We start from the raw sequence: 27,873 nt of genomic DNA, 5'->3' as shown, positions 1-27,873 counted from the left end.
TATCTGATCTCTGGAGGCCTGCACTTCTTTATTCATTTGCACCAAAGTTCATGTATGGTTAACACTCCTGATTGCAAGATTCCACAGCTGGTATTAAAAGAGAGACATAGTTATTCTGCCATCCCAGCCCAATGCCAGAGGAACAAATAGCTGAGTGAGGCAAAGACTACCCTCTTTAAATCTTCTTCTCCTAGAACTTAGTAGATGGACCAGCTCATCATGCTGGACTCAACAGAAGATCATTTACTAATGAGTGGCCAAAAGAAAAGGTCGCTGAGGGCTAGCATGGGTATGTGTCTCATAAGAGGTGATACATGCCTATATAGCTTCTGTAAAATTCTTACTGGTTGCCTCATATGTTCTCTGACATGAAACACCTAGAATCTTCTTTGTGACAGAAATGTTATTGAGAATTTTAACTTTCAGTTTGCCAGGTCATTTGTTAGGACCTGTGTTTTTAAAAAATCCCTAGGGGTGAGCAGGAGAGAGAGAGAGAGGATTATCTATATCTTTCAGATGAGCTCAGAGAGTGACTGCCTGGGTTGGCTGGGCTAGACAGCAAGCAGAACTAGGGTCGGAACCCAGGTTACTTCAGCGTTCTCATTGTCCTGTTGGGTCTGCTACCCCAGGGCTCTGGGAGAAGCTGCTTCCTAACCCCTTCTACCTCCGGTCCACCCAAGCGCCAGAACTCTGCAGTCTAGAGAGACCAGTCTTGCAGCTAAACGTCCTAGCCTTTGGGTGGCAGGACCAGAAACCATGGAAAACCGAACCTTTGACAAGTTTGTGCAGCTTTTAGGGAATTATCTCGAAAATACACACTTGGACACGGTGGAGGAGGGCGAAGCAGAAAGAGCGGGGTCAGAGCAAATCTCATGGCTTTGAGTGCTTCTCCGCAGCCCGGACCCACTTGACAGTCTGCTGGGTCTCCACTTCCCCAGTTCCCCAAGTCCGGGGCTGGCCCGCGGGCAGGGGGTACCGGGCAGCAGCCCGGGACGGCGCCTGCCGCTCGAGCCACAGTTCAAAGCGCAGGGGGCGCGTCCGCCGCTCAGCCGGGAATGTCCGGCCGCTTAAAGCGCTCGCCGGCTCTTTTGTTCCCCAGACCGGGCCTCCGGGGAGAGGGGCTGGGGGAGGGGACCGGGAGGGGAGGGAAGGGGGGCGGCGGGCAGAGGGAGGAGGGCGGGGCGGGCGCGGGCGGTGCGAGTGCGGAGCGCGCACCCCGGGCAAGGCTGACAGATCACCGGGGTGGGTGCAAGATGGCGCAAGCGTCGCTCCCCCTGCGCCCCCGGCGCTCCTAGGCAGGCATGTGGCCCCAGCCCGCCGCCGCCCGGGCTCGGCCCCGGCCGGAGCCCCGGCCCCGGCCCCGGCGCCGGCCCCGCGGGACGTTGTGAGCCGCCAGAGGCCCCGGAGCCGCGCGTCGCCGAGCCGAGCGGACCGAGAGCCCCATGGCTGCTCCGCGCGCCGCGCCCCCGCGCAGCCCGCCCGCGCCGCGCCGGCTCCGGCTCCTACTGCCGCTGCTGCTGCCGCTGCTGCTGCCCGCGCCGAGCGACGGTGAGCGCCCCGGGCGGCCGCGGACCGAGCCCCGGGAAGGGCGAGTAGGGAGTAGGTGGGCGCTAGGGGCGGACCTGGGAAGAGCTGCGCGGACCTGCCGGCGGACTCAGGGCCGGAGGGTCTTGCCGGAGAAGGGAAGCCGAGCGGGACAGGGCGGAGCCGGGGGAGAGGGCACTGAAGCCGGTGGCAGGGCAGGCAGGGGGTTGTTGAGGACCCGGCCCTGGAAGAGAGACTGCGGTTCAGTGCGCTGCGGCTCCAGGACTCCGGCAGGACGCGAGCCCGGACCAATATGCGAGGAGCGCGGCAAAGCAGGAGCTAGGCGAGCGGGCTGAGTTGGGGAGAGGGGGAAACGAACCACGGGGCACCGCAGGGCTGAGTCCGTCGGAGTGAGCGAGCCGGGTGGACCAGAGTAACCCGAGGCTGCTGAGACCGAACGCAGCAGATCGGGCGGGGGGGGGGGGGGGTGGAGGCGGGTCCGAGGGGGCCTGTCCTGGATTTAGAGCTGGGACTGGCACCGGGAGTGCTCAGGGAAGACCAAGCAAGGGGACGAAGCAGAGTCCCGGAGGGCCTCGCCAGGGGAGGGGGAGACCCAAGACAGACCCCGCGAGCCGAGGAAGGGGAAGGGGAGCTGACTGAGAGGGAACGAGCGGCGGGGACACCCACGTGCCCGCCCTTCCCCGGAGGGTGCACAGGCGGAGCGCCCCTGTCCCGAGGCTCGGGGGTCTGCCCGCGTTACTGCTCGGAGCTCCGTCATCGCCACCCTTTCCCTCTGTAGCTGTGTGGGCCCATCTCACGGGAGAGGAGTGCAAGTCTAGTCCCTTCCCTTCCCACCCCACACACTCAGCGGACACTCGTCCGGGCGGTATTCTCTCTTCTCTCAGCTCCGGAGAAGAAAGATATCCCGTCCGCATCTACGAGAAGAAACTTTATCCCTCAACAGCTATACCGGGGTTGGGTTGGGGGCTGAGGCGGCTGAAACGCAGGACAGGGGGAGGGTGGGTAGGGGGTCGAAGGGGTGTAAACCCTCAAATGTCTTAAAATATTACATATCCCTGTGTTTGGGGGAATCGTCCGTAACCCTAGCCCCCCTCCTCCTTTCTCCCCACCCACTTTCCATCTCCCCCAACCAGGGAGGGCGCTGGTCTGTTGGGGAGGGGCCAGCTCCAGGATCGCTAGTTCCCTGGAAATGTGACGAGGGCTCTGTGGCTGCCCTTTCAGACCAGGTGGGTTCATTCCTCCCGGAGTGAAGTTGTAACTGGTCTGGTAAGTGGCTCGCTGGAGAAGTTGGGGACTTGGCGTCACGCCTGGGATTGGAGCGTTTGTCCTTCCTGTCGGGATCCTCCTGATTCCCGGATCACCTTCTTCCCCTTCTCTTCTTCCAGCTGTGTTTTCTTCTACAGGAGTGGTGAGGTCGCTGAGAGTAAAGGTTCTAGAAACCTCCCTGTTCCTGAATTTTGGGAAGTCTGAGTTGACGCTTGGTATCCCCTCAATTCTCCTTATGACAAAGGCAAAACAGCCAGAACAACCCAAACTCAGAGCATCCTGGGGGAGAGGCAGCAGGCTGGGCCATAACCTAGCCTGTACCTGGTACCGCACCCACACATCCTGCTCCCTGCCAGGCATCAGACCAGGCCTCAGATGGTTTTGCCAGCAAAAATAAGCAATGATTTATTACTGTCTCACTATACCTTTGCTTAGAACATCTACCTTTTCTCTCTTTTTTTTTTTTTATCCTAAATGTTTATTTATTTTAAGAGAGAGAGAGAGAGAAAGCCAGGCAGGGGCACAGAGAGAGGAAGAGACTGAATCCCAAGCAGACTCCAAACTGTTGGCACAGAACTCAACGTGGGGCTTGAACTCACAAACTATGAGATCATGACCAGAGCCAAAACCAAGAGTTGGAAATTTAATCACCTGAGCCACCCAGGCTCCCAGAACTTCATAGTGACTTTGAATCTGTTCATCTTGTTCAACAACTCTATGATACAAGCCACATTGTGTTCCTGATTTATTTTTTCTTAAGTGTTTATTTATTTATTTATTTATTTGGGGGGTGGGGAGGGACAGAGAAAATCCCAAGCAGGCTCCACACTGTCAGCGCAGAGCCCGATGCGGGGCTTGATCTCAGGAACCCACTGAGATCAGACCTGAGCTGAAATCAAGAGTTGGCCGCTTAACTGATTGAGCAACCCAGGGGCCCCTATGTTCCTGACTTAAACAGATGAGGAATGGGAAGCTAGGACAGGTTGAACACTTTACCTAAGGTCACACCCTGCAAGTCTGTGAGGCTTCAGCGTTTAGCCAAAGTGACTGCAAAAGAGGCAGCAGTTGTGTTGCAATCAGTCTTACTTTTGGATCTCAGATTTGTAACTGTTAATTGTGACACCCTGGACAAGTTGCTTAATATCTCTGGACATCAGTTCCTTATCTGTCAAAGAGGGAATGGTACGAATAATCTCTCTCTCTCTCTCTGAGATGGTCTGCTGAGTAAAATACTGCATGAGACGGCACTTTGTACTGCATAAAGTAAGTTCTGTATATAATAGGGATTTCTATTAGCGTTACAGAAAGGTGGGGTGGGTGTGCAGATCCAGGGAACTTGGAACACCTGTGTATGGAGTTCTCCCTGCCTGTTCATTCGACACTGACCTCTCCTTTTCCTCTCATCTTCCCGGCCCGATACAGGTCTTGGCCACTCTGCTGAACTGGCATTTGCTGTGGAACCAAGCGATGATGTTGCAGTCCCTGGGCAGCCTATAGTGCTGGGCTGCAGGGTGGAGGGGACTCCTCCAGTGCGAATCACCTGGAGGAAGAATGGGGTGGAGCTGCTGGAGAGTACCCACTCCACCTTGCTGGCCAATGGGTCCCTGATGATCCATCACTTCCGGCTGGATCGGGGAGGCAGCCCTTCAGACGAGGGTGACTATGAGTGTGTGGCTCAGAACCGCTTTGGGCTGGTGGTCAGCCGGAAGGCTCGAATCCAGGCTGCAAGTAAGTGGACACCCTTTACTGTTCTTTCCCAGACTGGGTATCCAGGGCCAGCCTAGGGGATGGGGGCAGGGGAGCAGTACTGTCAGCCTTGTGGAGGACGGATTTCTTAGCGTGGGTCAGTTAAAAGGTACATAGTAATCATTCGTGGTGGTAGAATTATATCACATATTCTTTTAATTGATTGGAATGTAATTTGACAAGAATGTAGCCAAACACTGTTGCTGGGAGAGGGAGAGAAAGAGGGTGAGCCTTAGCCAATTGTTGGGCCGGTGTGCCTTAGCTTCCCGTATACTGTGAGCACCCAGGTCATTGAGTAGGATTCTCGTGTTTAAAGAAACAATAGTTGGGGCGCCTGGGTGGCTCAGTCACTTCAAGCGTCTGTCCGACTTTGGCTCAGGTCATGATCTCACAGTTAGTAAGTTCGAGCCCCACGTGGGGCTCTGTGCTGACACCTCGGAGCCTGGAGCCTGCTTCAGATTCTGTGTCTCCCTCTCTCTCTGCTTCTTCCCAGCTTGCACTCTGTCTCTCTCTCTCTCTCTCAAAAGTAAGTAAACACTAAAAAAAAGATTTAAAAAAAAGAAAAAAGAAACAATAGTCATACTTTATGAGTGATTTAAGAGAATTTTGAAGGGTGATTTAGCTACATGCCATTTTTAATTATGTGCTGACTTTCAAATCTTTTGGGTAGGATAAGACTCACTATACAGTAGTGATATTCTGAAGCTTGTCCACAATTTGTTTTGCAAAAAAAAATATGGCAGAATAATTTCAGGGTCACCACAATGATGACGTCACTCCCATTCACCTTCATGCTAATGTACTTGGTTTTTTTTTTTTCAATTTCAGCTTTATTGAGGTATAACTGACAATAGAATTTTAAAAGATTCAAAGTGCACATTGTGGCGACTTGCTATCTGATGTGTTTTGGATGGAGGGAAAAGGCCAGGCAAGGTGTTTCTGTTCTAGAATTGTGCTCGGCTTGCACTGACGGACCACCAGTTGTGATGAAGTGATGGCTGTGCTCTGCTGCCCCGTCCTGCAAAAATTCTGTTGTTCTTTGTGCACACTCGTGGGTGTGTAACCCAGACTTACCTATGGATCTGGTCGGTGGCAGGCTGGGGGGGTGGGGGCAGGGCGGTCCTGGCTGAGAACTGCTGCTCTTGAGAGAGGGCAAAAGTTTTAGAAGTGGTGAGTGTTCTCTGCCCCATAACTTCATACATCTAGGGGAGGGGTTGTCCACTAAAGAGGCTGATTAAAGAGGCAACACCTTAAAGGTGCTGGTAATAATTCTAGTTAACACTTAGCAAGCACTTGCTGTGTGCTGGGCTCCCTGCCTAAGTGTTTTTACATAAATGATCTCATTCAGTCATCATCGTGGCCCAGGGAGATAGGCAGTTTTTGCCCCCCTTTTACAGGTGACAGCACTGAGACTTAGAGGGATTCCATGACACTGCAGTAGGCCGAGGAGCCGGACTGCAGTCTAGGCTGCCTGAACCCTCCCCCCTCCCCCTGACTCCTGTGGCATGTTGCCTCTTCCCTGGTTGATGGCTGCCGAGTTTCTCCCTGGCTCTGAGGGCATGTGCACAGTTGCTGGGAATGACTGGTGAGTGATGAATCGTTCTGAGGCAGGAGCCCTCTCATTGAGTTTAAGATGCCCCTTTGTTCTAAAGAAGGCTGATCCAGGCCCCCATATGGAGCTCTCTGGACCTTGAGACGGAATCACTTCTGGCTCAGTGACCCCGCAACCCCAGCCCTCGGCGGTGTAGGGAAGGCTGGTGCATCCCCTGAGCAGATGGCTGGGTGTGAGGAAGAGAAGCGTGGACGTGGACACAGGGGTGGGGCCCCCGGGAAGATTTGCCCATGAGAGAAAGGAGATTTCTCAAGGTGATGACCCCCACACTCTCCCTGGCTTGTGTCAACACTGGCCCCTGCATCGCTGGCCTAGAATTCTGGGAGATAAATCCCAGGTGTTTATATATAGCTAATTGTAAATGTGCTTTTCTATAAATGGTAATACCTTCAAGATGTTTGGTTTCCTTAAACTCCCACAGTATCAGGAACTGAGCTGTGGCTCTAGCTGGGGGAAGGGCCGGTGGGTGAGGTCAGCCTAGTTAATCCTTTGGGGTCCTGGGGACAGCTGGGGGGTTGCCTCCAGGCTCTGGCAGTCTGATGCGGCCTCCCTCTCCGCCCCCCCTCCCCGCAAGGCTTGTGACCCCGTGGGGGAATGCTTGGATACCAAGCAACCGGGTGGCTGGATCTCCTTTTCTCACTTCACAAGCTGATGTCCCTAGAAACCTCTAAAGCTGATTAGCTGCCTGAGTTTTCTCCTTTGGTAATAACTCCCTGCCCATGTGCCTGCAGGCACTGCAGATGTTGTGTGACATGGGAGGGTGCCTTGCTGAAAGGTGTGAGGAGCCCTCTGGAGCCCCCTGCTTCTCCTGCCTGCTCCCTGGGGGCTGATGGGGAGGGGCCATGCTAAGCACGGCTCACAGACACAGTCCGCCCAGCCCCAGCGGATTAGCCTGGCAGGGCAGATAGGGGTCCAGGTCTGTGGGGGCAGCCCTGGGGGGCATCTGACCTTTGGGCCAAAGGCGACAGCTAGGAACGCCCCCTCTTCCATCCCAGTGGTCTCAGATGCTGTCATTCAAAGATGGCCTGACCAGGGTGGACTACACGGCAGGCTGATCCCTTGAGTGCTTCAGGTCCAAATACCTCCTTTTTAGGATGGAGTGGCTCAGGGTCCTGAGAGTATTCATGAGTCCAGCATGTCTGGGTTCTCTGCCTTGCAGTTCCATGTGCTTACAGTCTGGAGGCTGCAAATTAAGACATTTGTTAATAAGACAGACCCTGGACAAGTTAACCTCTCTGGGGCTCAGTTTACTCACCTGTGAAATGTGCATTTAATCCTACTCTGTGGGATGATTGTAAGGACTAAACACACCCCACTATTTACCTGGCACATAGGAGGCACTCAGTAATGGGAGCCAATACTGTATTCTTCATTTAAAGGTGATTTACAGACATCGCCAACAAAAGCAAACTGCCTGACTCTGCTCCCAGCCCCCAGCTTTCTCCCTCACTGGGATTCAGTTAGGAAGTACTCCAGGGAAATCTACCAGGGAGTGGAATTATTGGAGCCAGAGTGCAACTTGTTCTGTTTTAACTCCTTCCTGGGAAGGCCTGGGGATTCTCCCAAACCTCAGAGTGTGGGCCTCAGAGTGCGGGCTGAAGCTGGGTTGGCCTGTGAGACCCTCTGCCATCCCTCTGGAGGGCTTTGGGGAAGGCATGTGCATCACCTGACCCAGTGGGAATATGTGCATTGGCTCACACCTGTTGAGGTCTGTGCCCCTGGATGACCCCCAAAGAGGGATGGGCTATGGGGAGTCCAGGCGGCTCAGTCCCATGGAGTATGCTCTTGATCTTGGGGGTGTGAGTTCGAGCCGCACGTTGGGTATAGAGATATTTTAAAAATAAAGTATTTTTAAAAAAGAGAGAGAGAGATAAATGGGCTAGATACAAGGAGGGGAGATGATTGGAGCACCCACCCCCCACTGATATTCTCAGTCCCTGCCTTCACTTCCTGGTCTCAGGCCCCTTGGAGAATTGGAGCAAAGATCTATATGATCTAGACCAGGACTTCTCAAATCTTACTCTGCCCATGAAGTACCCAAGGAACTTGGTAAAATTCATATTTTGAGTCAGTAGGTCTAAGCCGAGGCCTGGGGTTCTGCATTTCTAGCAAGAGCCCAGATGAAGCCGACTGACGCCGCCAGTCCAAGGTGCTAGAGCAGAGCCCACCCCCAGGTCATGATCACTGCGGGGGAGGGGGCGGGTATGTGGGTGGCACAACAGTTGGGAGAACACAGGTGCAGGGCCAGACTTTGAACCCCAGCTCTGCCACTCACTGATGAATTACTGACCCTCTTGAGCCTTTGTGCCCTCATCTGACAAAATGGTCACAATCTCATCAGCCTATCAGGGCTACTGGAGGATCAAATGAGGTGATGGATATAAACCTCTGGCACAGGGCCTAACACCTAGAAAGTAATCATCAAGTAGTACTGTTAGTGCTAGGTAAGTGACCGCTAATTTAGGGTGTGGCCTAGCCTATCTCCATGGTGGCCAGGTTCTCAAAGAGCCAGGATGGCCTCCCTCCCAGCCTGGGGCTGTTCCGCCTGGGTGGGCCCATCGGTGGTTGTGAGGGTGGGCCGTGGAAGCAAATATACCCCAACTGGACGGACTTGGGCAAGTCACTTAACCTCTGGGAGTCTTTATTTTATAGATATAATATATACTTTTTATCTTTTTAAATTCCAACACAAGTTGTTTACACCCCACTTTTTATTTTATTTTTTTTAATGGTTTTATTCATTTTTGAGAGACAGAGTGCAAGAAGGGGAGGGGCAGAGAGAGAGGGAGACACAGAATCTGAAGCAGGCTCCAGGCTCTGAGCTGTCAGCACAGAGCCCGACGTGGGGCTTGAACCCATGAACCATGAGATCATGACCTGAGCCAAAGTCAGATGCTTAACTGACTGAGCCACCCAGCCTTCTCTCCACTTTCTTTTTTTTTAATTTTTTTTTTTTTAACGTTTATTTATTTTTGAAACAGAGAGAGATAGAGCATGAACGCGGGGCTTGAACCCATGAACCATGAGATCATGACCTGAGCCAAAGTCGGATGCTTAACTGACTGAGCCACCCAGCCTTCTCTCCACTTTTTTTTTTAAGTTTATATATTTATTTTTTAGAAATCTCTACACCCAACATGGGGCTCGAAATCATGACCCAGAGATCAAGAGTATCATGCTCTACCAATTAAGCCGGCCAGGTGCCCCCTTAACTTCTCAGAGTCTTTATTTTTTTTTAATATTTATTTTTTTAGGGTGGATGGAAGCAGCAGGGGCAGAGAGAAGGAAAGAGAGAATCCAAAGCGGGCTCCGTGCTGTCAGCACAGAGCCTGACATGGGGCTCAATCCCACGAACTGTGAGATCATGACCTGAGCCAAAATCGAGAGTCAGATGCTTAACCTACTGAGCCACCCGGGCACCCCCCTCTCACGGTCTTTAAAATGGGGGAAATAGTGCTTACCAAGAAGGAATGTTGTGAGGATTACCCATGTTAGAATGGGTAAAGAACTTAGCACAGTGCAGGGCACCTAGAAAATGTTCCTTAAATGTTAACATGATTCTGAGAAATGAGAAGTTCTGGGGTGCCTGGGTGGCTCAGTCAGTTAAGCGTCTGACTTCCACTCGGGTCATGATCTTGAGGTTCATGAGCTTGATCCTGGCACCAGACCGTCTGCTGTCGACATAGAGCCCACTGTGGATTGTCTGTCCCCCCACCCCACCCCCCCGGCCACACACACACACACACACACACACACACACACACACACACACTATTGTACTGTACATTTAAAAATGGTTTAAGTTACTAAAAATAAAAATATTAAATGAGAAGAAGAAATGCGAAGTTCTAAGCTCCTCTAGTTGTGGTGATTCCAGGAAGGCCCCTGGTTTAGCCCAGACTCCTAGAAAGAGGCTGTGGGGGGCGGCAAGAGAGAGAAAGTCCAAGTCTAGGTTCCTGCTGCCTCCATCTCAGGGAGGCACTTACTTTTCAGGCCCACAGGTACCTACTTCTAAAGTCCGATTCATTCTCAACCAGGCTGAGGGAAAGTGGTTTAACCAGCCACTCTGGAACCCTCTTTCAGCAGCAAGATCCACGGTTGTGTGCATCTGGGGAAGGGTCAGAGTCTAGATCTGTGGAGCCAGGTTGTGGGGGCAGGGTGTGGGAGAACTATGGGCTGGAGCTACTGGGGAGTACAGCTTATGCGGAGAGGTGGGGCTCAGTGTATTTAGGGGAGGGGACCCTGGAGTGTTTCTGGGGAGGGCAGTGGCTGTGGAGGGAAGTAGTTTCTGGCACAGTGGCTGGTAACCTCAGAGGCCTGTGTCACCTGGAGGTTGTATGCTCGGACCTGAGGTATGGAACCCAAGCTTTTTCTCCTCCTTGAAGGGCAGCTCAGCTGAGGTAGCCCTGAGGAAGCCTCCCCACTGCCTCTCAAACACACACATCTGTCCACCTGGTAGAGCAGGACCAGGTGTTGCTGAAATGTCACTGGTGTGATGAGCAGATGAATGACAATGACTAGGCCTGCTCTGGTACAATGCCAGGCAGCTTGCCCATAACCATGCCAGAGGTCGTTGCAAATGGCCAAAAGTCAGGCCCTTTTACATGCCCGTCAGTCCTCCACACTGACTCCTCTGACACTCCTAAGAAGCCGTGAGGTGTGATGGGAAGGCCCTTGCCCGGACACCAGGAGTCCTACGTGGCTCTGGGCAATCACTCACCCTCTCTGGGGTTTGTTTTTCTCATTGTAGAGTTGAGTGGTTGGACTCAGGTTCATCTCAGCTCTAAGGTGTTAAGGCTTCCTTGCCATGCAGCCGGTCCTTGGGACACGCTTGCCTCTGCTGGGCCTTTTCCCGGTCCATTCTTGCCCCTGTTTGTCCCTTACCCAACCCCTCCCCAAAGACCACTTAGCTTACAGTAATTTCTTCTTCCCCCTCCTAAGGCGGCGGTGGGGCGGGGCGGGGGGGGGGGGGCGGTGGCAACACAGTATTTGCGGTCTGTGGCATTCAGGCCCAACCTCCCTTTCAGTGATGGCTGCTTACATTGTTAAGTAACTGTTTTGGGGCTGGGTATTCCATCTGTCTCCTCGACTAGATTTTAAGCTCCTAAAGGGCTTCTCTTTTGTATTTCTCACGTCCCCTGCCTGTGGAGCTTGGTAAAAACTAAATGGACATGTGGCTCTCCGGGTGGAAAGCTCTGTCTCTCTTGTTTCTCTTGCCGCTTCTCTTTTGCTTTCTCCCTCTCTCTCTGTCTCTTCTGGCTTTGTAATTGATAGCATAGCTCAAAGGAACAGAAGCTTGTGAACAGGGCGGATCGGCAGGGGAATATAACACACTCAGGGCACGATCATGGGGTGGTTGCTGCTGCATGTTTATCTCCGGAGGAGCTGAGACTCTTCCTTGCCAGATGGGGCATGAAGCAGAGACCATACTGCTCGGTACCCTTCATGCCTGGGTCTCGGGGTCTCCTGCCTTGGACTTTATTCCCTGGCAGGATGAGGCCCCTGTCCCTAGCCACACTGGCCCCAGCTGAGGGGGGAGGGCCCCGCTCACCCCCACCCGCAGGACTTGAATGTGGAAGTCGAATGCTTCTGGTTCCCACACCTTGGCTCCACTGTCGCAGGCAGCCAGCTGGCCCCTTGAACACAATGTGCAAATCTCCTCTGTTCCTGTTCCCGGCATTGTCCGTGGCCGGGCGCCTTGGCTGGGAATGCAGGCCGGTGAATAGGAGAGGCATTTGCAGCCTGCAAATGAAACAGGCCCCCAGCCCCCCTTAACCCCCTGTCCCCTCCCCACCCCCAGGGAGAAAGGACTTTTTCACTCCTGGCTTTCTTGTATTGCCTTTCCCTCTCCTCTCTAGAGTCCCTGCGGGTGTGTGTGTGTGTGTGTGTGTGTGTGTGTGTGTCCATGTAAGAGACAGAGAGAGAGAGAGAGACTTTTCATAGCAGCTTGAAGGCTGTTCTACACAGCCTTCAAAAAATTAGAATGGAACAGAAGGGCACCCAGGATGGAAAACCAAAGAGCTCACTGTTGTCTTTGTTTAAACAGGACCAAGTGATTCCAAAAGTGTCTGCCTTGTGTAAATAACCTATGGCACCCTAAGATTCTCTGGCCATAGCCTTGTTGCAATAAGGAATGTAGACATCAGTAGTGTGTGTGTGTGTGTGTGTGTGTGTGTGTGTGTGTCCACCTGGAGCTGTGTGGGTACCTGAGCATACAGGTGCGTGCCTGAAGGATGTGCATGGGGCCCAAGATTGGGGTCTATCTCTTCTCTAAGGGCTTTGCTGTGGGAATCCCACTTCCCTTGGACATTGTGGCCAGACTGGAAGGCGAGAGTGGACAGGACAGGACAGGACAGGTGCAGGGCAGGAGGTAGTGGTAGCCAATTTGTAGGTCCTGTGAAGACTGATACTTACCCAGCTGACTGAAGTGAGAGAAGGGTGAGGGCTTACCTTATGGGCGTGCGGTCACAGCTATAGCACCTTGGGAGCCTACACCGTGTTCTTTTTTATTCATTAGGTAGGTGCCAGCAATCTGGCTGCGATAGAGCCTGCTGGCCTGTGCTGCTCCTTACCCCCACAAAGCACTGCTCTTTGATTTCTGGGCTTGTTCCCCTGGCCCCCAGCTTTGTCCAGCCTGCTCCAAGAAATGCTCACTCTTTGTGATGGCCCTCAGATATAAGGGAAGGACAGAAAACAGATGGGAGCAGCCCCAGTGGCTTCCTGAGGAGGGGTGCCTGGATACGTGATATCGGGACCAGTGAAGGTGGGAAGGCAGGGGTTGAGCAAAGGTGGTTGGCCAGACCCCAGGCCCCAGGGAGATGGAGGGAGTTGGAGAGTGTAGGCTTAATAGCAGCCAGACAGCCACCTGATTCAGGCCCAGGGAGGGAAATTGGATGCAAAGGGCTCACATCCCAGCTTCTCCCACCCACTTTTGTCTATCTCATCTCTGGATCTTGGTTCAGTGCCCTTTGACACTCTTCCACAAACTGCCCTCCGCCTCTGCCTTCTTGTGAGGCCACGCCTCAGCCCTTGCTTTATCACCCCTCAGCCCTTGCTTCTTCTGCCCTGTCCTTTCTCCAACTCCTCTCTCTATTGTTCTGTCCTTCTTCCTGCCTCTTTCTCCAATTGTGGCAATTCCTGTGTCCACCATCCCTTGCTGTGCTGGGAGAGAGATCCCTCTGTTAGGTGAAAGCAGGCCTGGGGACAGAACAAAGATAGGAAGAGGAGAGGCTGAGAGGATGAGGTTCGAAGATGACCCCAAAGGAAAGGGGTCCATGGCCTCCCCAGCAAGCCAGAGCCCCCCTGGGGGCAGACCTTCCCTGGGAGGAATCTGAGAACACTGGCCCCTGCTTGGGGCCTGTCTCCGAGCCCGGACACTGACCACGGTGGGTGGTGGGGGCAGCCCTAGGCTGCTCTCTGGAATGCTGGTGTTGGGTTGCAGTGCAGATGCGAGCAGTGATAATGGGCAGGAACTGGACTTTCTGGTCTGGCTGCTGCCCCAAGGCCATTGGAATGTGAGGGGGGACTAGCAAGAGGCTCCAGGGCCCTAGGGTGGGCGGAGGGAGACCAGACCACCTAAATGGAGAGGAGGGGCAGACCACCGTGAGAGAGAACCAAGTCCTAGCTCTTTCACTGAGTTGCAGGCTACAGCAAAAGAACCCTTAAATTCCCAGCCTGGCTAGGACCTTGGCGGGCTTCCCAGCCTCCAGTGGGATCACAGGCATCCAGAGCAGTGAGACAAACTCTGGAGCTCATCTAGTCCAACCTTGTCATTTTACAGACTTGAAAACTGAGTCCCCAAGGAAGTAACCTGCCCAAGGACATGGCTCGTCCTCCAGCCTGGGCAGGTTAGAGGACCTCTTGGGTGTGTCATACCTCTCGCCTTCCCAGGTGCCTCTCTAGTTGGGGAAGGGAGGGATCTTTTTCTATCCTCCTCCCCAAGGGGAAACTGGTACCCATATATGTATATTTCTGTTTTTCTTGCATCCTGCCCTGCCCCAGGCTTTATCTGCAGTTGTAGTTCTGGATGTGAGCGTTAACCAGCAAACCTTGGGTGTGGGCTCCTGACATCCATGGTGTATTTCAGGGGCCTCCAGGTTTCCAAAGCACATTGGGCGCTGAGCTGAGTGATTTGAGGGCTACCTATGTGCTGGCACTTGTGGTGAACTAACTAGTAGAAGTATTGCTAGTAATTTGGGGGCTGTGCTGTCCTGAGTCCTTTATGTATTAACTTACTTAATTCCCACAACATTTGCATTGATAGGTATTACTAGTCCTATTTTACAGATGAGTAAACAGAAGGCCAGAATGGTTAATTAACTTGCTCAAGGGCACACAGTAAGTAAGGAAGCTGGGATTTAAACCCAGGTCTCCCTGACCCAAAGTTCAATGGCCTGAGGATCCTTAGAGGGGACCAGAGTCCCTTGAGAACATAATCAGAATTAATGCCTCAGAAATAGAGCTGTGTACTAGGGCACATACAGGGTGGAGGCAAGGAGTGTTGGGAGCAGAGAACAGCTTTGAACCCTGGCCAAAGTGGGAGCCACTTCCAGGTGGGCCAGGTGGGGCTCCATGCCCCCCACCCCCAGTGGCTGCTGGAGGCCCATGGTGTGGTGGGCCAGTTAGGCTGTGAGGCTCTGTTGCCCCAGATTGTCTGGGGCAGGGTGCAGGGTGCAGGGTGCAGGGTGCAGGGTACAGGTTCCTGTAGGGAAAGGAAGTTGGGAGGGTGCTGGGGCTGCTGGCCGTGGAGGTGGGAATTGCCTCTTCCCGAGGAGGAAAGACAAGTTACCCTCCCCTGTGGGGCCCCCTCAGCTCCCTTTCCCTTTCTTGTCTCCGCATAATGACGCTGATTGCTCCACATCTGTCATAATTACTCTTTGTTTGAAAATTCAGAACAAATCACAGGAGAGGAACTGGTGTGGCTAGAGAAGGATCTGTCTCCCCAGGGGTCCTGTTGGAGGGGGGGGAGGAGGAGTAGAGAAGAGCCATAATCAGCCTCCAGGAGCCAGGCTGCTGATTGTCCTTGTGCTGTCCCCTTGCTTGGGCAAGGTGGCCTAAAGCCTCATGGAGTTCCACTGCCATCCCGCTCCCCAACCCAAGGCTGCGGCCCCTGCCTGCTGTGGTGGCTGGGGGAATCTGCCCCCACCCCAGCCGGGAGGAGGGGTCTGCGTCTGGGCCCCTGCCCTCCTGGCCTGAGGAACAATGGGTTGGATGGCAGGCTTTCCGTGGCAGGCTTCTTGGTAACCCGAGCAGCACAGCAGGAGGGGCAGGCTGTGCCAGCTAGAAGGGTGCAGGGGACCTTACAGGCAAGGGGAGTGGGACAGTTGTTGCTGGGGTCCTTGGATCAGGGCGGGCAGGTCTTGGGGTGACAGCCAGGAACAGGGGACGGGTACTTCCAGGAAGCACAAAGCCAGATCCTCTTGGGAATCCAGCAGCGGCCCTGGGCACTCAATGCTTCCTCATAACACCTCTTTGGCAACCTGGCTTCTGCTGAGTTCTGGTTCCTGCTCCTCCTCCCCAGCCTATAGGCTCTTGGTTTGGGGAGGCTGGTAACTCCTGGGGCATGTGCTCTGGCCTGTGGCCCTGCCTGTCATGGGCATGTCCTTTCCCAACCTAGCCCCTTCCCACCTGGGATCGTGCCTGCCCAAGACTGCACAATTTTGTGGGGAGAAGTCAAGGACAACCTAGAATTTGGCCCCAGACCCCACCTGTAATAAAACTCCACTTGCTCTTGCCATGGGACCGTGGTGGGACTACAGACACACCCTGGAGCTGGAGGAGCTCCAGTGACAAAGAGCTGGAGCCAGTGACAGATGCAGATAGATGTGCACTGAGGCCTGGCTCTGGGTTCAAGCTTTCTTCCTTCTCTTAAAGCTGCCGGGCCTCAGTTTGTCTTTGTGGGAAAGGGGAGGGAGCACTGCCCTGCCTGGTCTTTGAAGGGGAGAGAATGGGTAGGATCCAGGCATTTGTGGAGTGTAGGGTCCTGCCCTCCCTCCCCATCCACCAAAGGAGGCACCCTTTATTCAGGCTTTAGTGGGCTTTGGTGTCAGCAAGGCAGAGGAGCTGGAGGGAAGGCAGAGATCTGAAGACAGGGCCCCACAGGAGGTGCCTGGTTTGGACTGGTTTGGAGGGGACACCTCCGGGCCCCACTGCTGATTGAGGGTCATGGAACATTCTTGGAGTGCTTGGATCCACTCAGACACCATTCTCCTTACTTCCGTGCCCTCCCTGGATCCCACCTCCAGCTTTTAAAATCTAAGTGTTCAACTCATCCCGGTGTGACTTTGGACCCATCAGTTCCTTGGCCTCAGTTTCCTCATAGGTGGAAGGTGGTGTGACAAGCACCAGATTAAAAGATTCCTCAAGTCCCTTCTCACTTCTGAGGCTCGCAGACACTGACTTGATTTTGTCTTGCACAGCGTCCCTCCTCCCAACCCTTCCCCTCCGTGCCCCTCTCCAGGCTCGCCCCAGTTCTCTCCTCCACCTCCCTCTCGCTAGGGCCCTCCTGGCGCGCCAGGCCTGGCCGCCTCCATTTTTAAATGTCAGGATCAAAGTTTGGCAGAAAAACTCTCTGGCCGTTCTCCCCAGCTCCTGCCTACCCCCCCCCCCCCCCCCCCGCTCCTGGCCGCGCACGTGTCCCAAGACCCAGGACTGCGGGCCGGCCCAGCAAAGTTCCCGAGCCGCGCACGCTCCAGGAGCCCGGCCGCGCGCGCGCAGGGACCGGCTCCCCGCCTCGCCTCGGTACGAGCGCAGTGTCACGAGAGGAGGAGGGACGTCCCCACCCCGGGCGCTCAGCTTCTCGCCCACGCCGGGCCTGGCGGGCGGCAGAATCAATGTGCATTCAATTAACCCCGCGCCGCGCAGTCGCCGGCTGCCGAGGCACAGTGCCCGATGTGTCTGTGTGGGTGTGAGTGAGGACATGCGTGCGGGTGCAAGTGTGAGCGTACGTTGTCTGTGAGTGTGAGGGCACTCTCGCTTTCAGGACCCGGTGCCTCGGGGCCGCTACCCGCCCTCCCCCCTCGCACTGGGCTGCCGTGGCCAGGATGGGAAGGGACATTTGACCTGGTAACTTGGGAACTCGCCCCTACCAACTTGGAGCCTGGAACTGGTCTGGGGGCGTGACAATGGAGAATAGTGGAGGTCTGGAGGTCCCCCGCACCTCCTCCCCATCATCTTGGGGTTTTAACCAGGGATTTTTGACAAGCAGCTGGAGCTAGACAAAAGTTTGTGGGCAAATCTTTAAACTGGCCAGTTTTAGGAGGGAAAGGAAGCAGAGAAGGTCCCAGAGCCTTTGCAGAAGGGCGGACTTGAACACAGGGATGCGTGCTTGGTACCCTGACAGTGCTTGGGGCTGTTTGCACCCCAGGGTAGACAGGAATGGGGAGTGGGCCAGCTCTCCGGGTGTTGCTCATTCACACTCACCCTACTTTCCACTCTTCCCCAGCCTCCCACCTTGTTTCTCATAGGACTGCTGTGGGAACTGAGGCCCAGAAAAGAGGGCCTTGCCCCAAGTCCTGGGTGTACACAGCTGGGACACAAGGGGTCTGATGTTCTTTCCAACATGCTGATTGGCCAAACAGGATTTGGGCTCTAATTCAGAGCCAAGATCTTAGGAAACTGAAATCCAGTATTTGGCCTGTGATAAACAATTCTTGGATCTTTTTCTGCCACCTTCACATCTGGTTTGTTTTTTCCTCAAATCTCCTTTGGGGTCACTGTTTTGTCCCTTACATTCTGGCTTATATGGAATGTCCCCCTCTTTTCTGCAATAATTCTATTCACCCTAACTTTTTTTTTTTTTTTTTTTAATTTTTGGGACAGAGGGAGACAGAGCATGAATGGGGGAGGGGCAGAGAGAGAGGGAGACACAGAATGGGAAACAGGCTCCAGGGTCCGAGCCATCAGCCCAGAGCCCGACGCGGGGCTCGAACTCACGGACCGTGAGATCGTGACCTGGCTGAAGTCGGACGCTTAACCGACTGCGCCACCCAGGCGCCCCACACCCTAACTTTTTGAAGTCCCTTAAAATTGTATTTCAAACCTCAAGCACCTTAGAGAAGCCCTAATTTAGTCTCCCTTGCAGATTGGGTTAGAATATTCTTGATTCCATTATGTCAGATCACCAGTCATATCACATAGAATAAGCCTCACGATTGAGCCTATTTGATATTCCTGCTCTCCTGTGTTTCTGGTTTTGCTTCTCAAATCAGTCATTTTCCCACCAAACTATGACAAAAATCAAAATCCTTGCAAGCAAGCTGGCAAGTGTACCATGGATGGGATCAAGGCTTTCCTGAAATAAAACGATGCAGTGTTTAGTACATCAATTAAAGAAGCATTCATGGGGCTGTTTGCCCAGCTTTGTGTTTTGGAGGTGGGAGGAATTAGGAGACGTTCCTGTCCATTCTGGGACAGTGAGTATATAGCTTGTCCCTCCCACTGGTCTACAAACTCTTTGAGGGGAGGGACTAGCTCCTCTGTGCATCCTTAGTGCTGAGCACAGTGCTTGGCCTAGAGTTGGTGCCCAATGAGGGTGAAAGACTGGGGAGCCACAGATACATGAAATGGGAGGCTAGGAATACCTCCTGCCTGCTAGGAGTCACTTATCCTCTGGGGCCCAACAGCCAGGGTTGGAGGAGGACAGATAAAGTTAAATCAGGGATTATTCCTCCAGAGCCTAAAGGTGTGGTTTTGCCTAAGCCATTCTCCACTACCTTCTGAGTCCCTCTCGTCAGGAGGTGAGAGTGGTCCTGTCTGCATCTGTGTCCTATATCTCCCATCCCAACCTCTTCTGGTCTTAAAGGGCACCCCTATCTCCCTCTTCTGTTCCCTTCCTTGAAACATCCAACTTCTAAGATCCCACCGCTTGCCACCTAGGGGAAGTGAGAGAGACCCAGGTGCTACTACTTAGTGCGACTCGGAAGGGCTTGGCCTGGCAAGTTCACACCTTGGTCTTGCCACCACAGGAGAGGTGGCTACCAGGTCCTGGGTACTTGGTCCTCAGTCACCTGAGGGTGGGACACCCTCCCAGGCAAGCTGGAGAAAGTCCCAGGATGCCAGACCAGTGGCTTTACTCCCAAAAGAGCTAACAGGCCATGCCAGGTTCTCTGCTAACCAGCATCCTTCTGCTGTCCAGCTTCCTGTGCTTCCCCTTTGGAAGAGCTCTCCCTGCATGTACATGCCAACCTTCCTGTTATCTTGAAAAGTCATAACCATGATAACAAAGTCCCTGTGAATATTCACATGTGGGAATGGATAAGGGGAAAAAGGCACACTGTCATTATTATACTCATTATCTTTCTATCAGAAGTCTCACCCGTGGAGCGTTATTTTTAAAGTTGCTACGGTGTTTGGTTTGGGGAAAGAAGAGATGTGAAGAGAAATAGGCTTCCTTTAAAAGCACTTTTTCAGTTAAAAGTATTGAGTCTCTAATTTGGGCCTGGAGGCTCCTCTCACTTTTTGAATAGTGGATCATTTTCCAAAGTATAATTTATCTGGGGATTAGACATTCAGGCATTCTGGCTGAAATCTGGGCAAACCATAAAGGCACACGTATAGGGATAATTATATTTGTAGTTTCTGTTTGAATGGTCATTTTAGTCTTTTAAAATGAAGCTAGTGGCCTGTATAGCATTAGAATGATGTTTGATCTGCTAACTACTTTTTTTTTCCCCCTTTCAAGTTTTTATTTAAATTCCAGTTAGTTAACTGGTATTAACTGCCTTTTGTTTCCTTGGATAAGTCCTTTTTTCCCTCTAGATCAGGGGACTTGAAGCATCATTCCTTAGAGTCCCTGGGTCTATGGAGGGGGCACGGGCTGGAGGTGGGGAAGGGGGGTGCAGATTGGTGGGGCTTCAGGCCTCCCACATTGACCCCATCCACAGCAGCTCTGCTTTATCTTCTTGTTGTTTTGAAGTTCTCTAAATCAATTAACTAGGCAGATCAACTAACTAGGCAGATTGGCCTAAGCAGGGAGTAGTTCAACAGCAGCAGGTGCTGTGATGCCTAGCAAGCTTAGTTCTAGAGACTTAGGCAGAAAAAATATGACTTTAACATAAAGATTTAGGAGAATTATAAAGAAAAACATTCTGACCACATCCAAGGGGATGACCAGGGTTAGATTAAACCTTGATTCAGGATTGTGTCAGAAAAACAGTGAGCTATGCTTAGATTTTCCTCTCCTATAAAAGCATGCTTTTCATGTATCCCTGTTACAGCCAGTACTTGTTAACGTTAAATAGGGTTGGTGGGTCAGAGCAAAGAACAGTTTTGACTCAACAAGTGTTTTTCATTCTTTAATTTTATTCTCAAATAAGTGGATGAATGGGTAAGTAGATGGTTGGTTCTGTTAAAGAGTCTGGCTATGGGCTGCCTATAACGAATTTATAATCTAGTTTATAGTCTAGTTTATAATCTAGACAATTAGAAAAGACTGCAGCCTCAGAAGGAGCTCTATGATATGCACCAAATGAGTGGTGCTAACTGGTTCAGCCCAATAGCCTACTGTTGATCAGGGCAAGGGACCAGACCCTTTTATCATTTGATAAGCCTGATAGGACATCGAAGCATATGTATAACATTCTTCCTTCAGGCAGAAAGAGTCTAAGATCCCATCAGAAGGGATGAGGAAGTATGTGCTTCCAGGAAAAGGAAATGTGGAATGGAGGGATATTAAAACAGCTCATTTCTCCTATCATCAAATCTCAAAGAGCATCTATCTATCTTGTACCTACTTGCCTCTGAGTTAAGGACTCAGGGATAGAAAGATAAGACATTTCCTGATGTTGAAGGATATAATTTTCTGCTCCCTCCCCATGAAAAAAAACCCCACCTTACTTGGTGGTGATGGTAAAGAGAAGGAAGCCTGATAGAGCCCACCGGCATCTGTTGAATGCCTCAATAGCATGCTCGTCTGCTTGCCCATCTGCATGGTCATTTCCTTTAGTCCTGATTTCCCAGCTGAGTTACCTTATATCCTTATACCTAAAAGATGGGGGAGATTGCCTGAGGCAAGTAGGGTTTCTGATGTTGAGTGGATTTCCTTGCGGCTGTAACTGCAGTCTTAACCCATCAGCCCACCACTCTCCCTGACTCAGAACAGTAGCCTCCTTGCACGGGGCACTCCGTCCCGACCCCAGGGCCTGGTTTTGCAGACCCTCTCTAATTCGGACCTGTCCTTTCCAACCATTTCCCTCTTCCTCCCTGAGGAGGCCAGTCCCTCCATCAGTCCAGGCTCCCCACAGCTCATCTCCCTTCCCAGTCTCCCCGGAGTCTTCCTCTCGCGCCTCCTGTAATCGTCTCTCCAGCCACCGCCCCGAAATTCCCCAGCCCTGTGGGTTGATGGCACACAGCTGGGCACCGAGGTGCGGAAATGGCGGCACCCTCGACAGTTGTCTCACGCGTTCCCAACGACGTCTAATCAGGTTGGTGGGCGCAGGGCCGAGCCTGGTTTTCGGGGCTGGGCGAGCCCAGGAGGCGCCCTGAGAACCTGCGGGTGGAGAAGGCAGGTGAGGAGCGGGTGGTGGGGCGGGAGGGAGCCTGGGGCAGTTGCACCCTCCCGGCTTCCTCAGTTTCCCCCGCGGCCGCAGGGGCCGGGCCCAGCTTGGGGAATTTGCCCCGCCGGGGTGGGGGTGGGGGGCGGTGGGAGGAGGCGGCGGGAAATGGTGCCTCGCTCGCCCCAGCGACATCAAACCCTCGTTTGGCGTGTGAGGACAATGGCTGTCTTATTTTCTCCATTCGCCGCGCACAATGCCGGATTCTCTCATTCACCCGCGGCGGTGCGAGCGAGGTAATTAGCCAGCGCCATTCAGCGCGGACACTACCGCTATGCGGGGGGGCGAGGGCGCCCGCCCCGCGGGGATTAGCGGCGGGTCGGGGTGTGCAGCTGCGGCCACTTCAAAGGGGCCCGGCGGCCGGGCCGGCTGTGGGAACCGGCGCTGCCTCCCGCGGGAGCCGCCCGCCCGCTCGGCCCCGCGGCCGCTGCGCGGGACCCCGCGCTCCTCCCGACCCGGCCCTCGCCCGCCGGCCGGGGGCCTGCCCGCGCCCGGAGCTCGGCGGCCGCTGTCGCTCCCCATCACACTGCCACTTTCATCAGGACCTAGAGGGCTTCTTTCTTTCCAGTCCCGGGAGTCAGAGGGCACGGGGCGGGGAGGAGGGGGGGAGGAGCGAGGGGGATGGGAGCTTGACACAAAGCTCTGACCTCCGAGGAGAGGAGCAGATGGTCCCACTTACTCCTGCCGCCGGGAGAGAGCTGCTCTCAGGGCCTCAGGCTCGGGGCGCTGACCCCGCCCGCCATCCCGGGGACTGAGCTGGGGGCCCCCGCGGGAGCCGGGCTCTCGCACGTTCGTCCATCCGCCCGCTGCCCACTCTGCGCCTCTCCTCGTGGCATCGGAGTCACACGTCCTGGACCAGCCGGCCTCGAACAAGGCTTGAGGGGGGTGGGGTGGGGGCTTGGGGGCCAGGCTGGGCTGAGAATCTGCCCTTGTGGGATGCTGGAGCCTTAGGAAAGATCAGATTCTCAAGAACCTGCCAGACCAGGGGTTCCCAATCCTGACTGTGCATTTGAGACACCCTGGTGAGCTTTAATGGAGATACAGATTTCTGAGCATCACGCCAGACCAAAGGATCTGAATCTCTCTGGCGGTGGTGTACAGAAATCTGCATTGTTACCCAGCCTCCTAAGTTATTCTGATACACGGCCCAGTGCCAGAACGGTGGCCAGTCTAACTGACTCGTTTTCATCGGAGAAATTGAGACTCAGGTAGAGGAGTAACTTGCCCAAGAACAGACACTGGATTGTAGTGGGGTAAGGGACTTGGGTGGAAGAGAAGATGATGGGGAAGGACCCCCCCCCCCCAAACCATATGCCCCTTAAAGTCAACATTCAGGAAATAGTTTATGAGGAATTATTATTTACCTAGTATTTGTTCTAGGTGCTCGAGGTAGAAAGGTACAGCAGGCCATTCTTAGTAAGGGACTCCCAGGCTAGTAAGTAGATTGATGTGTGAACAATGGATTCTAATACAGTCCAATAAGGACAAGGAGAGAGGCACAATTAATTCTGCCTCCTTTGGGGGATGTGGAGAATGGGGGTGCTGGTAAGAGAGAGGATCAAAAAGTTCCAGGCAGAGGGGACAGCAGAATGCAAAGAAATAGCAGTGTGAGCATCTATCATATATCCAGGGAAGGCAACCTTGTCTGACCTGGTCAGAGTACAAACCACATGAAGGCAGAATGAGCTGGCATTTGAGGCTAGAAAGAGCAAACAGGACCTAATAGTGAAGACCTTGAATGCCATCTCAAGGAGAGTGCTTTGATTCAAGGCAATGGAGAACCACCAAAGGTGTTTGATGATCATATTGGATGTTTAGGAAGACAATTATGGCTTCGGTATGAGGGAAGAAGAGGAGGGAGCGGGGAGGCTATCACAGAAACAACGGAGAGTGCTCAGAGCCTAAGCCAAGTGGTATGCAAAAGAGATCATACACCTGGGTTTGGTGACCAGTTTGTTGTGGGAGAGAGGGAGAAGGATGGGTCAGTAACCTCTGGGTTTGCTTGTAGCTTGGGCAGCTGGTGCATGTTGCGCCGTTAGTAAGAGAGGGAGAGGAAGAGGTTAGGGGTGGGTGTGGTGAGGCCTTTGAATGTATGGGAAAGCTTTGGAAACCCTCCCTGGAAGATGGTTCCCAGGGCTTTGGAAAACCTCTGACAACTGGAGGGTGGTAGTGGGGTTCCCCACATAAGTCTATTTCCAAGAATTGGGAGCCCCATAGCAACCAAGAAACTCTATGATCCCTCTAGGGAGTGTAGGCCTCCCTCTTCCCCAAACAGATGAGGCTTATTTTGGAGTATTGTTGGGGTGGAGGGCCTACAGGCCTTAATCTCCTGTGGTTTGGTTTTGAGCCACCAGGGATTCTGCAGAGTCATGAAACATAAAAGCAGCATCAGATCAAGGTTTGAGAATAGGAGAAGGGCCTCCCATGGATGCAGAGGATACCACTTTACCCAGTGTTATCCTAGAATGTTAATGTTGGTGTGGACCTTAGAGATTATCTTGTCTATCCTGCGCCACTCACATTTCACAGATGAGAAAACCAAGGTTGGAATCGAAAGGTCACATAGGGAGTCTGTGACAGAGCCAAGCATGATCTCAGGTCACCTGTCCACTACCTGACCCCTGCAGTATTAGTCCCTACAAAACCTAATATATGGCTCTGGAAATTTAGGGGAAGTATCTGTTTTTGTTGAGTTGTCCTCATGGTCATGTGAAAGCAATTTACTTAATAGCTCCAGCCTGGGCCGCCTAACCAGACGCCCTTCCGGGAGGTGAGAGAGATCCGGTGTCTTGACCAGAACGACGGGAAGTTAAGGATGTTGTGGGCCTGGGCAGGTTTACATAAGGAAGATTGGTGACCCTGACACGGGCAGAGACGTGCAGTCTGTGGAGAGGGGCTCTGCTGGGCCTGGATATTCTCAAATGTAAGGCAGAGAGCGATTCCCCAGTTGGCTCCTAGCCCCTGACTCTGTACCCCTGGCTAGCGCTTGGAAGCAAATGTGCCTCAAAGGCTGAAGCTGGATAAGCCTTTATAACTTGTCCAACTCAACTTCCTAATTTTACAGAAGAGGAAACAGAGGTCCAGAGAGGGGCTTTGGTTTTATCAAGATCATACATCCAGTTATGACAGGTCTGAGTCTGTCTCACAACTTCCCTTCCCTTTAGCACTTCCTCCCCTTGCCCCTCACCCCACAAAAGCCACTAGTACTTCACAGTGCCTTGCCCTCCTGCCCCAAATCAGGAAAATAAATTACTCCTCTATCTTCTAAGGCCCAACCCTCTCAAGGCCCTACAGTTCCGTGTCCTAGATTGCTGATTTGGAAACGCTCAGGGAAGAGCTACCCTGGGACAAGCACCTGTATTCACAGAACTTAGGAAGCATGTGTGGGCTCCATGACCATTAGTGGGGTGATAACCCCACCTTATCAAGGTGCTTATCTGCATTAGTTATATTCTGTGAAACCTGCCCCCAAGCCCTGGGGGAGTACCATTAGCATGGAGCCTGCTGGACCCTGGTGTCTCTGAATGCGTGTAGGCATGGTGCTCATAAGGGTCTAGGATGCTGTGTGTCTCTGTGTTTTTCTGTAAGCGTGTCTGCAGGGATCATCAGTCCTGTTTGAGCAGCATTTGAATACGTGTGCCCATCCCACCCCAGTTCTGATGCAGAGAAAGAGCACTGGGTGTGGAGTTAGGCCGCTCTGAGTTCAAATGTCTGCTTTAACATCACTAAGTGGCTGTGTCAATTAACCTCTCTGAGCCCCAGAACGGGTAGCAATCCCCACTTCTTGGGGTTATGCTAGCAAGTATAACATGTAACCTCTGACCATCAGAAGCTTCTGTAGGTCTGTTTTTCAGAGTGGTGCTGTGATAGTACCTGAGATCCTGGCTCTGTGCTCTCACCCTTTTGATATTTCTTAGGAGCTTGGGTGGGGATATCTAAGGACAGGGCCTGTGGGATGGAAGGCATTTGTTCATAGGGTGCCAGAACAACCTGACACATTAGAAGTCAATAAGGATCTGTCGAATGCATGCTTAGAGTCCACTCAGTGGGTCTGCTGTGTAAACATGACAAATGACTATTTCCCAAACCAAAAACCAGGACACATCCTCTGATGCGATATTGCCTGATACATGGGATGAAAACAGGGCAAAATATTTGAATATGGGCTGCTTCTGAAAACCTAGCAGTGGGGTAGGCTAGGGTGGTCACATGGGGTAAGTGATACTTCCCTCTCCTTCCTCTTCCCTGAATGTGTCCAGGGCCACCAATGAAAGCAGTGGGCACACCCACCCAGTGGCATGTCCACCAAGCTGCATAAGGCAGACACTACCTGCCCCGCAGCACATACCCCCCCCCCCCCCCAGGCACACATCATACCCTCCACTGAAGGCTGGAGGATGCAGAGAGGAGGAGCCTATGGCTTGATCTGGAGGAAGAACTGGAGCCCCCGAATTATGGGCAGAATAATTAGAAGTAGGGCTTTGAGAGGTTTTATTCTTCTTGGGTCATAAAAGCCCAGCCCAGAGGTGCAGAGAGCCCCAGATTGCCTCCCCTGCAGCTGTGCCTTGGGCCTTACAGTCCATTGGAATCAAAGATCAGGCCGTAAAGGTTCGATACTCTCCAGCCCTACAGCGGGCCAACAGCTGGATGCAGGGACTTTCCCAAGCTGAGCCTGGCCTCCCACTGCTCCCTACCTCTCCCCATCCAGGCCCCCCCATTTGTCAGAGGTGGCTGCCAGGGGGGAGGGGAGAAATGTGGATTTATGGCTACTGACTTGAAAGACAAAGTTGCCTTTTGTGTTAGAATTGGGGCTGGGGGGAGTGGTGAGCTGGTGTTGGGGTGGGAGGGGCTGGGGTTCAGAGCTGAGGCAGGGGGTAAGGGGCTTGAGGAGGCAGACAAAAGGATCCAGAGGCTTCTCAGAGCAGGGTCACCAGGCAAAGGCCCAGAGGAATCAATCACCCCCAGTGAAGCTTGAGCAGGGCCTCTGAGACCTTGCGGTCCTCTGGGGCTGTTTGTAAGCAGACACCATCCACCCACACCCATCCAACACCCAACCCCACAAAGCTCCCCCAAAACATACTCTTTGGATTCACAATCTTAATTCGACTCTCAGACTCCCCTTTGGAGGCCCAGGGAAGTAAATACAGGTCTCCTAAGTTCATACTTTCTCCTACCCCAAGTGACAATGGCCAATCCATGTGGGGCTTCTTCCCTAACAGAGCAAAAGTCAGGGGCAACGTGGGGACTGAGATAGTGAGGAGACAGGGACAGAGTGCTGAGGAAGGTGAGCCTGGGCCAGATAACCCTGAAGACAAGTCCAAGACCCCACTGGGGATTATGGCAAATCCCCAGCACTTGGGGATTCCTCTTTCCTTCCCATACACATTTAGAGATAGGACATTTATAAGCTTTGAGAAGTTTAAAGAGTGTTTGAGGTGGGACTTGGCTGGTCTCCCTGCCCTCCAGGGGTCACTCTGCCTGGTGGGTCTGGGTGGAGGCCAGAGTAGCCCTCGGGTGCCTGAGTTCAGCAGGTGCTTTAACTACACCTCAGAGAGCCACATCCATCCCCTGGAATGAGCCTGGCCAATAAAGGCATGAGTTTATGGGCTTCATAAACATTTTACTAGAGAAATCAAGGCCTCAATTACCCGATGGCTTCTTCCAGCTGACAGCTCACTATTGGGGCCTCTGTGGAGCCCCCAGGCAGAAGTGAGAAGAAGTTGGGCTTGGTTTGTATCTGGCTGCCCCCCTCCCCTGGCACTGATGCCCCCTCACCACACAGACCTTACAAATTCTGTCTTTATTCACTTCTCTGGAGGCTTTGAGGTCCTACCACTAATCCTCTGAGGGAAGATGGCTACCCTCTTGGGGAAGACTGCTTCTACCTCTCCCCCCCATTTCCACTACACTCTTCCCTCTCAGTTCCCTTTAACGCAAGATTCTACTAATTTCCCTTAGCAATAGCTAGCAAGGATTTAACTATGTGTTAAGCACTTTACAAATATTTCACGTTGAATCCCCTAGTGCAGCAGCACTAGCGACATGAGCTATTCGTCCCTATTTTATAAGTGACAACAGAGGTTCAGAGAGATTAAGTAACTTGCCCAAGGTCACACAGCTAAGAGTGGTGGTGTTGAGTTTTGAACCTGGTAC

General features: G+C 53.0%; 1 protein-coding gene across 4 annotated transcripts in view; it reads left to right on the top strand.

Moving 5' to 3' along the window:
• The first annotated feature begins 1,427 nt into the window (after window positions 1-1,427).
• IGDCC3 (immunoglobulin superfamily DCC subclass member 3) overlaps window positions 1,428-27,873 on the top strand; it is a 42,451-nt gene continuing 16,005 nt past the window's right edge. For all 4 annotated transcript variants that reach the window (XM_086710969.1, XM_086710968.1, XM_086710967.1 and 1 more), the window contains exons 1-2: window positions 1,428-1,548; window positions 4,234-4,539. In XM_086710969.1, coding sequence (XP_086567095.1) covers window positions 1,443-1,548; window positions 4,234-4,539 — 412 coding nt within the window. In that variant the 5' untranslated portion in view covers window positions 1,428-1,442. The remainder of the gene's footprint in view (window positions 1,549-4,233; window positions 4,540-27,873) is intronic.

Source organism: Puma concolor, chromosome B3 (genome assembly GCF_028749965.1).
Source record: "Puma concolor isolate L17-30 chromosome B3, mPumCon1.1.hap2, whole genome shotgun sequence".
In the NCBI taxonomy this organism is placed as follows: Eukaryota; Metazoa; Chordata; class Mammalia; order Carnivora; family Felidae; genus Puma; species Puma concolor.
This window is presented reverse-complemented; position numbering and strand designations above follow the sequence as displayed.